The sequence below is a fragment of the Ambystoma mexicanum genome, chromosome 7p, assembly GCF_040938575.1.
Source record: "Ambystoma mexicanum isolate Mex_15411 chromosome 7p, UKY_AmexF1_1, whole genome shotgun sequence".
Taxonomy (NCBI): domain Eukaryota; kingdom Metazoa; phylum Chordata; class Amphibia; order Caudata; family Ambystomatidae; genus Ambystoma; species Ambystoma mexicanum.
In genome coordinates, this window is record NC_090939.1 from 40103696 (window position 1) to 40117217 (window position 13522).

General features: G+C 47.6%; 1 protein-coding gene across 2 annotated transcripts in view; it reads right to left on the bottom strand.

The window, feature by feature from the left end:
• Window positions 1-13522, bottom strand: part of LOC138525658 (uncharacterized) — a 338509-nt gene that overhangs the window by 5115 nt on the left and 319872 nt on the right. Inside the window, exon 5 of one of the 2 annotated variants that reach the window (XM_069635721.1) lies at window positions 5134-5243. The exons of the other annotated variant lie outside the window; for it this stretch is intronic. Within the exon in view, the coding sequence (XP_069491822.1) occupies window positions 5137-5243 (107 nt within the window). The 3' untranslated portion in view covers window positions 5134-5136. The remainder of the gene's footprint in view (window positions 1-5133; window positions 5244-13522) is intronic. 2 annotated transcript variants of the gene reach the window in all.

The following is a 13522-nucleotide window of genomic DNA, read 5'->3' on the forward strand; positions in this document are numbered from 1 at the left end:
ATTCATCGTGCCTCCTCTCTCTAATGATGACTTTGCCCTCTCTTTCACATACAAAATCATCAAGATCACGGAAACCTCCTCTGCTGTCCTGTGTCTTCTCATCCCCCATCATATGCATCCTCTCACCTTCACCCTTCTAGAACAGCCTAAGTAGAACTGCCCCCTCTGCGCCCACCAATCCTGTGCTCTTAGTGACCATAATACTCATCAGACTACTAAGAATGCAGCACCCTTTTCTCCAGCATTGGATCTTTCATAGATTCACATGCTTTGAATATTCCCCCCTTATCAGACCGGGAATCCTCGGTTACACACTTCATACTTTTACTTAAAGGAAACACACAGGTGTGTTTTGTAGTCAATCCTCCTCTTTATGGGTTCTTTGGTCACAGCCGATGGGATGTCGAGTAGTAAGCTCCTCCCCTGGAGGTCATGTTCAGATTCTAACAGGCAAGTGCTGACCCTTGTCAATACCTGAGTCTAGGCCTTTAACCCCTTGGGGAGGAAGGAGGGAGCATGTGAACCTTTAAAAGATACCAATGCTGGAGAAATGGAGTTACAGGTAAGAAAGGTACTCCTTCTCCAGAATTGGATCTTTCATAGATTCACCTGCTTTGAATAGAATATATAGCAGTACTCTAGACATGTTGGAGGCAAAATGGATAAATGCCTACCTCACTGGAACAGGCGCTGCAGGACGACTCGCCCCATCCTTGCGTCTGCCGCGTGATGCACTTCAAGGCATTTGCTCTAGTGCCTCTTATCTAATCCATCAGGTGGAACACCACAACTTTCCCTTTTCCTCGTCCAAATAACGGAACAGAGTGGTAGGGATGTGTACCCTCAAACCTTCCTGGAGGCTCTTGCACAATCCTCTTACTGCTGGGTTCTCAGAGCAAGGACTATCTGAATCAATCAATACTTTATCTCGGGAGGGACAGTCCCATTACCATCAAGCCTTCCTGGAGGCTCTTGCACAATCCTCTCACTCCTAGTACTCAGAGCCAGGCCTATCTGAATCAATCAATACTTTATCTCGGGAGGGACAGTCCCATACCCTCAATCCTTCCTGGAGGCTCTTGCATAATCCTCTCAGAGCAAGGACTATCTGAATCAATCAATACTTTATCTCGGGAGGGACAGTCCCATACCCTCAATCCTTCCTGGAGGCTCTTGCATAATCCTCTCAGAGCAAGGACTATCTGAATCAATCAATACTTTATCTCGGGAGGGACAGTCCCATACCCTCAAGCCTTCCTGGAGGCTCTTGCACAATCCTCTTACTGCTGGGTTCTCAGAGCCAGGCCTATATGAATCAATCAATACTTTATCTCGGGAGGAACAGTCCCTTCAGAGTCTTATATGTAAAAGAAATTAAAGATCATTCATTAACATGGTCCACATTACAAGGCATGCACGCAAGTAAAATCAGTAAAACTGGTCCACTAACTGTGATGTGAATTTTGAAACAGCAGCAGTAAAATTAGCAACACAAGAGCACAGATACATCAGGAAGGAACAATAAATATAGAAACGCAGGTCTGCATTGACTGAAGCCTCTTGCCCCAAAAAGTGGAACAAAAGAACTAAAAAACGCTTTCTAAGAACAGCATATAAAGCACCAAATAACGCTTCACGGACAGGAGTTTCCATTCCATCGGTTTCACAAACACAAGACATTTCATTTTCCCTCCAGCGACACCACTTTCCATGTGTGGGTGAAAAAAGAGTTTAGCCTCAGGCGACTTAATAGGACAGGGTGGTATATATTTCTGATAACAAGCAAAGCTCGCTGTCCCCGAAACCGGTGCAAGTTTACACTAATCCTTAACGCTTGATTGGGACTTATAAATACTGTCACTTTTGCTACTAACTATTTAGCCAAAAGTAGATTTTGAACTTGACTCTGCATTAACAGGAGTACCCTTCAGGTTACTAAAAGAACTCTGACGGCCACATGTATGTGATGAGCCAGACCTGTTCCTCAACCATGCAATTCTGCTTACATGGCCAGTCTGTATCAAACTGAATCTCCTGGGTTAAGGTTGACCTTTCACGGCGCTCGTCCCATGACACTTGTTGCATTTTAGTTTAGTTTACTTCATTATTTATATAGCGCCGCCTGGCCCAGGTGCATCCAGGCGCTTGAACAAGGTTACATGGTTACAAGTTACAAGTAATGAAAGTGTTACAGGCATAGTGAAAGTAGGTAATGTGCACATTTTAAAGCAGTTTCGTATAATATACAGGTAATGACGTATTTACAATGTTAGGGGGTGAGCAGCTTATATAATGGCCCTCATTACAACCCCGGCGTTAACCAATGGCGCTATTAGCGCCATGGTTAACGCCGGTAACTTCCGATTCCGCCATGGTGAAATGGGGAATTACCACCCCATTCCAAGGTTGGCGGGGCGGTAATTCCCCATTTCCCATTGGCCCTTCCCCATTCCCATTTTTGCCCCATAGGGCTCAATGGGAATGGGCAAGGCGGTAATTACGGTACCGCAAAATGTGGTACCGTAATCACCTTCAAGGTCCCTTTGCGGGTCTTTCCCTTAACGGCTGGCACAAACCAGCCGTTAAGGTCGGGACCCGCAAAGGGACCTCGTAATCAGGCGTTAAGGGATTACCGGTACCCTTACCGGTAATCCCTTAACGCCAGGGTTGTAATGAGGGCCAATATATACAATTGAGTTATAATTGCATTCTAATCGCGGCTTATTTATGTGGTTCCACCAGACAACCCTCTACTGCAGAAGCATTTTTATGCCGTAGGTTCTGTGACGATGTCCGGATATTGCTTTCGTGAATAGACATCACAGAATGATGCCTGGCAGCTGTAACATTTTGGGCAAGAACTCCCCGTCCTATCTATGCCACATTTCTTAGCAGACCCAAGTGTTTTGATTTGTAACATTATAGCATCAGCTTCTTTTGCAGGGTCTTCATAACAGCACATGTCTGCATTGTTGATGACGCAGATTCACTCTAAGTATTGCTCCCAGGATCATGATGTGGCAGTACAACCTGGGCCTTTGATCAATGAACCCAAAAGCTCCATAAAGGTAAGTTGTGTTTGTATGTAAGTGCTCCACAGTAACTCCATTGCGGGCTGCAGAGAATAGAATTATATAACTCAGATATTCTAGCAGGTGGACATTGGGATTATGAAGCCACAGCACAACTCTGGTTCATGGTGGAAGAAGTAATACGCTTCTCTGAAGAACGTCAGTATGGCTTCTAAATGTGCTACATTTGAATGTAGGTCTGGAGTGGCACATGTCCCATTAACAATCCTATTTTGTATTGACAGGTTCCTGTTGGGAACTGTTTCATCTAATATGGAGATAAATCTAACGCAAGGAGATTTTCCCAGTGCCCAAGTTTTGAAGGTACTTTTTGACTCCGGCTCTCCGGCATTGATTATAGTTATAGCCTCGGTTAGGGTGTTTTTATGTGACTTTGTAATAATTATCAAAAAAAAATAATCACTATCATTCATGTTTTTTTCACAGTACTCTACATCGATAAGAATTTGAGCTGTACAACATGGCTCGTCTATATGAACAGAAGAGCTTAGAAGTCGAAACTCTTCATTTATTAGTATTCAGTACCATACGACTCCAGCAAATATAGCTGATAGTATATGCATCATTTTAGTTGTTTGCCTGATGAATGTCAGATTTAATGTATCAAATCACAGAAACACGTTCATAAAGAGTAAATGTGGAAGAAAGCTTTTGTAAAGCGGACGGAGTCCTAGCTATTGAAACTACATCATCTGCATATAAAAGCGCTATATGAGATTTGAGGAATATCATATGTGACTTCCTCAAGGGATTGCATCAGTGAATTAGTATCTAGAATAAAAATCAGGGGTGCAAGAATGCACCCCTGATATACTCCTTTTGTAATCCTAACGTCATTTGTCAATTCACCATCAGCCTCAAAATCTAACTCTTGTGTTAGAATTGAAAAGCAAAAGCATCACAATAGCTAATATCTTGTGTTATCCCCAGTTTCATGAGTTTAGACCACAACAATTCCCTATTTACATCGTTTAACGCTGACCATGAAAGCACTGGTCCCACAAACATATTCTGCACAAGGCAAATATATATATATATATATATATATATATATATATATATATATATATATATATATATATATATATATATATATATATATGTTTAGACATTGTGATTCAGTCCCTAACCCTCTCTAAAACCTCATTATGTTTACACCAGTAAAAGGTTTGCTCTGCCCAATCAACAAGGTGGAAGGAAACAGCAAAACCTTATCTTTTGCTAAAGTCATCTATTTATCAATTAAATAAGCCTGCAGGAGGACAGGGATCATTTTGACCCATTTTTATACAAAGGAACAATTATTCTAGTTCTCCATTCAATTGGGATTGCGTGGCTGTCCAAAATACAACTGCAAATATGTTGTTTACCAAGGTGCCCATAATGAGGGCATTTATGCAAATAATTCTGTTGGGCCGGGTCATCTCTTAATACAACACTGAAAAATCAAGACTAAAACGCCAAAGACACTGGGCCTCATTTGAAGTTTGGCGGTCTGGAAATAAGAGTGCCGATAGCAACGTACTGGCACCCTGTCCGGACCGCCAAACAATGAGTCTGCTGGCAGGGGCACAGTAATCTCAGCAGGCCTGACCCAGCAGGCCTGACCTGCCGGGAGTTCAGGCACCTTCCTGCAGAGTTTCAATTGAAGCACCGGCACCGTTAGCAACGCTGCCAGTGCTTCAGTGTCCCCATTCCCATGGAGTGATTTACCATTCCGCGCCGCTCATGATATCCCAGTGGCACCGGGATATGGGGCGGCAGAAACGTTGTTACGGGGTCAGCGGTAGCTTGCCGCCTACTGGCAGGTTTTAACACGAACCTCGTAATGAGGCCCACTAACTACAATTCTGCAGGAATGATGAAAATGTGATAAACAACAGGCAGATCCACTCAACAACATACTGTGTACACAGCCACACTTCAGCTACAGGTTGAACACACGCTGGAACCCCATCCCTGTGCTGTCTGACACCACATCACATCCTATAATCCATTATCCCCTTTATGGAGATTATTGAGTGGTTAATTCAGAGTTTACCATTCATGTAAAATGCCAGCGAACCATGCCGATTCCAGAAACCAGTACGACGGCGGCTAGGACTAGGCGCACAATACAAATGACCCTTTTCCAGAAGCTCTCTGGCTCTCCTAAAACACAGACAATAAACATACATCAGTCAGTATGAAACATAAGCAGGTCGAAGGCAACACATGATCCTTTGGGGAATGTCTACACACTAAGTGATGGAAATACAGAACTCTTACACATGAAATAACACATCATTGAGACTGGAACCTGCAACTTCTTTGGCTTGATTATTAAAGATATAAATGTAAACACATATTCCATCAAATATCAACATAATCAATATTCCCAGTTAAACCACATTACATTATAAGCCTTTTTGGCATGTATGACTAGTATACAAATTATGAACAGAACATCATATTAGAAATACAACACATGCAAAATTATGAACAGATTAAAATCTAACACCAGATTTCGTAAATCTAAATGTATACAAATATCTGCAACATAATATTCCAAATATACACTCAATGGAATTAAGCTTTGCTTGATCAATTCATTTCTACAACTGTCTGTCAATTTTATCAAGGGACAATGTAGGTTTCGGCAAACACACAAATACATAAGCCTTCTTCAGGACCAGATGGCTAGTGTAGTTATACCATCTAAGTTTAGGAAGGTATTCATATAATGTCCCTGGTTATCGCCATCCAAGTTCAAATTCACTATGAGTTAAGTCTTTGATTTAGCACACTCACTTTGTGTCTTTGCTTTGCCCTGTCAGATAGGGAGCTAACTCGTATTCAATACATTTTCAAGAACATGCCTGGGTGTTGTTATGCTCACCTGGTATCCACAGGGATGCCACCCAGCTGGGTTACTTGCTGGTATGCTTCTCAGCTTTGCCCTGATGTGGTCTGCGGGGAAGGTTCTGCCTGAAAATACAGGAGGACTGTGTTCAAGACTGACCGACTGGGGTACGTATCCTCCCTCCACTCCTGTATGCTTTCAGTCCCTCTGGCGCCCTCTCCTCACCTTGTGGTAGAATTTGGCGTGCTCTCCGTCCTGCCTTCTTTGCAGGGGCGCGTTGTCTTTCATGGGCGAGTGCGGTCCAGGTACTTCACTGACGCCGGCCCGTTGGATATTGTTGAGGTAGGTCTTATAGCTGTTCTTTAGTTTTGTTGCTATCCTGCATGCCTTTCTTTGTTTAAAATGTTTCTTTTTTCTCCCTTAGGTATGCAGAGCTTCAGGGCGGGGAACTGGCTTGGTTGAGCCGCGCTGGTAAATGATGGCGCATCAAGAGCGCTATGATGCAGTAAGTAAGCGCTATGCGCAGCGCTGCAAAGTCTTGCCTTTTCTAACCTGTGTTTTCCTTCCTTGTAGGTCGCGGTGTTCTTCAGCGCGAGTGGAATGTCCGGAGTGGTGCCTGCCAAGAGGCGACCAGCCAGGTAAGCCTTTTGAGCAGTTCGTAATTTGTAAATGTCTCTTGCCTCTATCTTCCTCTTTCAGATTGTTCTGTCCGGGAGGCGTGCAGATTCGAGGAAGCTGTTCTCAGTAGCTGCGAGTGTTTAAAGATGAAGACTGCAGGTAAGATGCTGCTGCTAATGATGTTCCTTTTGTCTCCTTACAGGTTCTGCTTCTCCGAGGTTCGAGGGAATAGCTGGACACGGTGAGTATCACGTTGCAAGCTGCAAAGTAACACGAAGCATGTTCTGCAGTCAGGGTGTGCTTTATATAGCCCAGGTAAAGTAGTACCAGGGAAAGTAGGCCTGCCACACCCAAAATACTAGACCGCATAGCTTGGTTCTTAGGACCAACCAAGCTATGTGGGTGCCTCCATGTTGGCTGACAATACAATAAAGTAGTTCCCAAACACATTGTTGTTCATGGTGTATGAGCCTGGCGCCATAGGTGCCAGGACTGGCCCCATGAGGGCTTTTGAAGAGGATGCCAGGCTCTAGAGGCCAGAGTCCTGACTCCACCTGGCCAATGGGTTTGCCAGAGGGGGTTTTGGGCGAGGGTTGTGACATCACTCCCCCCTAAGGTCCCTCCCATGGTGTTCCTTCTGTCTGGCCCAGGTTTGGTTGGGAAGTTCCGATGGAATTTCCTGATTAGACGTGGTGCGTGGATATTCTCACTGGGCTCCCAGGATCTATCTTGTGGTTAAAACCCTTTCCAATCAACGAGATAATATAGCTTGGTCCTAGAGTATTTAGAGTCCAAGATATCTTTGACTTCGAATTCTGGTTCTCCGTCAAGTATGGGCTTAGGTGGTGTCCCAATCCGTGTGCCGGGTTGCATTGGTTTCAGGAGGGACACATGGAATACCGGGTGGATGTGTAGATTAGGTGGTAAATCCAGTTTCACGGCTGCTGGGTTGATAATTGCCTTAATGGTATAGGGTCCTAAGAATCTGGGATGAAAGGTCCGGGTTCCCTTGATGGGTATGAATTTAGCGGCTAACCAAACTTTGTCTCCTACTTCATAATCAGGGGCCATTTTCCGGTGTTGGTCGGCGAATCTCTTTTGTTTTTCTTTTGACATGAATAAGGTGTTCCTTTGCCCTTTTGAAAGCCTGAGTAATGGTTGTGTGTAGAGTCTTTACCGCTGGCATTTCCAAGTTGGCTGGAAGGTCTAGTTCAGAGGTACGTGGATGTCTGCCATGAAGGGTATAGAAGGGCGTTTGTCCCGTGCTTGAGTGCAAAGAATTGTTATATGGATTTTCGGCTATCCATAGTAGGTCTTTCCAATTCCTTTGTTCGTGGTGCAGCATGCACCGTAAATATTGCTAGAGTGTCTGATTGGTTCTCTCGGTTTGGCCGTCCGTTTGGGGAGGGTGACTGGTAGACAGCCGAACGTCGATCTGCGCCATTGCACAGCATTTTTTCCAGAAGTTTGAAACAAACTGGCTGCCTTGATCAGAGACCAGAACCGAAGGGAAGCCAGTAGCTTAACCACACCCTCCAGGCACACTTTTGCTATAGTGGCTGCGTCTGGGAAGCCTTTGAGAGGAATAAAATGGGCCATCTTCGAGAATAAGTCCACAACTACAAGGATGGTGTTGAACCCTTGGGTTGGATGTAGATCAGTGATGAAGTCAAGGGAAAGAGTGTGCCATGGAACTGGAGGAATGTCCAATGGTTGTAGGAGACCAGATGGTTTTTGTTTCTGTGATTTATTTTGTGCGCAGACATCGCAGGACTGAATATACTGAATGATGTCCTTACGCCAGGTAGGCCACCAAAAGTTCTCTTCCACCTTAGCTAGGGTTTTGGCGATCCCAGGATGCCCTTCGATCAGTGAATCGTGATAGTTTGAAATAATATGCTGTTGTAATTCCTTCTTGGGTACATATAGGTGATCCCTAAAAAAGGGTAGGTGGTCCTTGATGGCATATTGTTCTCCTTGTGTTTGCCATGCAAGGTAGGCATCAGGATTCATTGTCCATTGGGTTTCTTTTCGTAGTTCTGCTTGTGTTAAGGCTGTCGTGATACCCAAGAGTTTGTCTTCAGGTATAATAGGTACTGGGTCTGGAGTTGTATATACTATTTAATCTATGCCCATGCGAGATAAGGCATCCACCTTTCGGTTTCTGACTCCTGGTCGAAATGTGATTACATAATCATATTCAGCAAAGAAAAGGGCCCACCGTAATTGGTGCGAGGACTGGGCCTTGGCTGTTTTGAGATATTGCAGGTTTCGGTGGTCTGTGATGACTGTAATGGTGTGTCTGGCCCCCAGAAGGTAGTGCCTCCCGGCTTTAAAGGCGGATTTGATAGCCAGGAGTTCCTTGTCCGTGATGGCATAATTAATCTCTGGAGGTGAGAACTTTTTCGACCAGAAGGCCACAGGATGTAGCTGGCTGGTTTCCGGGTCTCTCTGTGAAAGGACAGCCCCCATTGCGAGACTGGACGCATCAGTTTCAACGACATAAGGGAGGTCTGGATGAGGATGTCGCAGGATTGGAGCGGAGGTAAACCTTCGTTTAAGTTCCTGAAAGGCTTCTTCTGCTTCTTCGGTCCAAGCAAACCTTTTATTGTTTTTTCGTAATAGTACTTTGATTGGGTGCACAACCTGAGAGAAGTCTGGGATGAACCGGCGGTAGAAGTTCCCAAAGCCCAGCATGCTTTGTACCTCTTTCAGAGACGTTGGTGTCATGAACCGTCGTCTACGTCCTTTCTGGTCCTCCTGGTCCCTGACTCGTAGGGGATTGCATGCAGTATTCCTTCCAACATGGCCGCTCGGAGCGGAACGCTCCGGATCAGTCTATGCGTTCCATGCTGCTCATCCTACAAGAGAGACATGCCCCCGCGGCTCTGCGTGTCTCAACGCTACCGCTACCTGTAGCCGGACGTGCTTTGCCGGAGTTCGATCGGGGCTCTTGCTTGATTCCTTGTTCCCAGCTCCTTGATTCCCCATCCTATTCCTTCCCTCTCCAATCTCCTGGAAACCCTTCTGCGCTCAAGTCACGGTCCTCCGTGCCTCCGAGCGTAACTTGTTTGCTTCCTGGTGTTTCTCTGGACTTTCTGAACGCTCCTGGAAACTGAACCGCTATCCTCACGCTGGACGCCGAAGATCAGCGTTCGGGTCTATACAAATCCCGGACTGTAAAAAAGAAGAAATCCCAGAAGGTCGCAAGTACTCAACAAAAACAGATGAGAAGGGGAGAGACTTGTGACAGATTGAGACGCCTTAAAAACGATACAGATACAGAGATGGAAGCCGGCGTTCAAGACCTCATGCAAGGCATGCAGGAGTTAAAAACAGAGGTACAGAACCTCAAGGCAGAGAAGGAACAAGTTACTTACCTGTAACCAGTGGTCGAAGTGAGCGGGAGCGGGCGGGAGCGGTGCTCCTCTACTTTTTTAAATGATCTTTTACAGCTCCTATACTTTTATTTTAAAAAGGAACCGTTCCGGAGCGGTTTAGTTTTGAAATAAAAGTGTAGGAAGATGTTGAAACTTGCACTTTCAGTGCACTGCACTGAACGTTCAATTAAACAGCAGGTGCAAGTGTTTGGGGGGGTGTTTTGTGTGTGGGAGGGGACGTGGTGATGGGGCTTGTGGGGAGTGGGTGCAGGCCAGCAGGGAACATAGTTCCACTACTTCTTTTCGTACACTTCGACCACTGCCTGTAACTGTTGTTCTCCAGCATGGTTCTGGCATGGATTCACATGCTCATGAATATTCCCCGTCGTCAGGCTGGGAATCCTCGGTACAGAAAAAATCAGTATCAGTTTTGTTTCTGATCTGTCTTTCCTAGTAGCAACCAATCACTGATCTCCGGGTCATACTGCCCACAGCCAATGACAGTCCTCTCCCTAAGCCCTGCCTCTGGCAGCCATCATCAGATTTGGTAGCACGTAAAGTGGCAGTATGACCAAGTGAAGAGCCGCAGAGGGGTAGGAGGGAGGGTTCGCATGTGAATCCATGCCAGACCCATGCTGGAGAACAACAGTTACAGGTAAGTAACTTGTTCCTTCTCCAGCATGGGGTCTGGCATGGATTCACATGCTCATGAATATAAGATTACATAGCAGTACACACATGCACAACCACGGGAGGTGGCAAAAGGCTCAACATTAAGCAATACATAAACTCAACTTTAAGCAACTCTGACCTCCTCACCAGGCCCACCTTCAGGCGAACAGGTTGTGCAGCACTGCTTGGCCGACTCTGGACTCCTCCCTGGAATCCCAGTCAACGCAGTAGAATCTCGTAAAGGTGTGCATCGACCTCCACGTAGCAGCCCTGCAGATGTCCAGCAGGGGCACACCAGACAAGAACGCTGTAGTAGCAGCGATCGCTCTGGTTGAATGGGCTCTCGGGCGGCTGGGCAACGGTCAGTTTGACAACCAGTGACAGTGCATGATACAGCCGGAGAGCCATCTGGAAATGGAAGCCTTTGAGAGAGCCTTCCCTTGGTTCACAGGTCCAAATTTCGCAAACAGCTGTGATGTCTTCCGAAAACTCTTCGTGCGGTCCACGTAGAACTTCAGCACTCTAGCCACATCCAGCGAGTGCAAAGTCCTCTCGGCCGGCGACGAAGGAGACGGAAAGAAAACAGGTAACACCAAGGGCTTGTTGAGGTGGAAGTCCGACGGCACCTTGGGCATAAAGGAGGGGTGTGTCCTCAGCACCACCCTCGTGTCGTGAAAAGTCAAGTATGGAGGCTTGCAAGATAGGGCCTGGATCTCTCCCACTCGTTGTGCGGAGGTGATGGCCACGAGAAATGCTGTCTTCCATGACAGGAACTTCAACAGCGCCGAATGCATAGGCTCGAATGGGGCCCCCATGAGCCTGGTCAGCACAACGTTGAGCTCCCACGCCGGGGCAGGGGCCTTCACCGGCGGGAACGATCGGAACAATCCCTTCATAAATTCCTTCACCAGGCGATGGGACCACAAGGACGCCCGTCCCGTGGTTCTGGTGTATCGGGAGATCGCAGCCAGATGTATTTTGATAGAGGCGTGAGCTAGTCCAGCTTTGGCCAGCGACAGTAGGTACGGCAGTACTTGAGGAGCCGTAATCCGCAGAGGGTTAATCTTCTGTGCACGGCACCAGACCGAGAACCTCTTCCACGTATGTCCATAACACTTGAGAGTTGAGGACGCCCTGGCTTTTGCAAGAACCTCCCTGCAGTCAGCCGGGATATCGTATCCTCCAAACTCTAGTGCTGCAGGAGCCAGGCCTGCAAGTTCAGCAACTTCGGGTCGTGGTGAAGAATGGCACCTCCTTCTCTGGAGAGAAGATCCGCGTCCGCCGGCAGCTTGACTGGTGGGGACGCTGACAAGTCCAGAAGGTCCAGGAACCAGATCTGTCTCGGCCACGCCGGTGCGACGAGAATCATCCTGCACCGGGACCTCTTGAGCTGGTTGATGAGCCAGAGCAGCAACGGCAACGAAGGGAACGCATGAAGGAATATGCCATCCAAGGGGAACGAGAAAGCATCGCCCATGCTCCTCGGCTGGGGAAACCTGCTGGCAAACCTCTGGCATTTGGAGTTTTCGCCGTCGCAAACAGATCGATTAGGGTTTACCCCATCGTTGGAAGAGTCGATCCACTTGATCTTGGCGTAGTTCCCACTCGTGGCAAGAGCGCAGCTCCCTGCTGAGTGAGTCGGCGATGGTGTTTTTTATCCCTGCCAGATGTAAAGGCACCAGAAACATCCCTTGGGCGATGGCCCAATGCCACAGGTCCTGGGCTTCCTTGGACAGGGCTGGGGATCTGGTTCCGCCCTGCTTCCAGATGTAGAACATCGTGGTGGTGTTGTCGGTGAAGATCCTCACCACCTTGCCCTTGAGGGACGGAAGAAAAGACCTGAGGGCCCAAAAACACTGCACGGAGCTCCAAGATGTTGATGTGGAGCGGCTTCTCCTCTGGGAGCCAAAGGCCTCTCGCGTGAAGATCTTCGGTGTGAGCTCCCCACCCTTCCAGGGAGGCATCCGTTGTCACCGTTACCTGGTGAGCTGGGGTCTGAAAGTCCGTGTCTGCCGTCAGATGAGAGCGGGTGCCCCACCAACAGATCGCTTGACGGAAGTCTCGTTGAGCAGAATCCGGTCCTCCAGCGGGCGTCGACAAACTCTTGTAGAGGGCGCATCCGAAGTCTGCAGAGGCGCACCAGATATATGCAGGATGGCATCATCCCGAGGAGGGATTTGATGGATCTTACCCTGGCTACGTCCGTGGCCAGCAGACGTTGCACCTTGCCCAGGATGGCCTCCGTCCTTTCCTCCGATGGTGAGGCCAGCCGCGCCACGGTGTCGAGCTTGGCTCCCAGAAACAGGGCAACTTGCGACGGGGCCAGGTGGGATTTGGGAAAAATTATGGAGAATCCCAGGTCTGTGAGCAGCTGGACGTTCCTCGTTGTGAGTTCTATGGCGAGATCCTTTGACCTTCCTCTGATGAGCCAGTCGTCCAGGTAGGGATAGACGTGGATCTCCTGCAGGCGTAGCCACGCCACCACTCATGCTAGGCACTTGGTGAACACCCTGCGTGCTGACTTTAATCCGAACGGGAGGGCCTTGAACTGGTAGTGCCGTCCTTGGACCACGAACCTGAGGAACTTCCGGTGTCCTTTTAGAATGGGGATGTGGAAGTAGACATCCTCCAAGTCCAACGACGACAGGAAATCGTCTTCCTCCAGCTGTCCCAGTACGTGCTGGAGGGTGACCATCCGGCACATCTGGGCCTTGATGTACTTGTTCAGTCGCCGCAGGTCCAGGATGGGATGCCAACCTCCTGTCTTCTTCTTTACGAGGAAGTATCTTGAGTAGACTCCGGAGCCCCGAAGCCTTTTTGGGACGAGCTCAATGGCACCTTTCATGAGCATCACCCTTACCTCCAGAAGCAACTGGGGTACGTAGTTTTCCTTCCTGGCCACGGGTGGCACGCGAGAG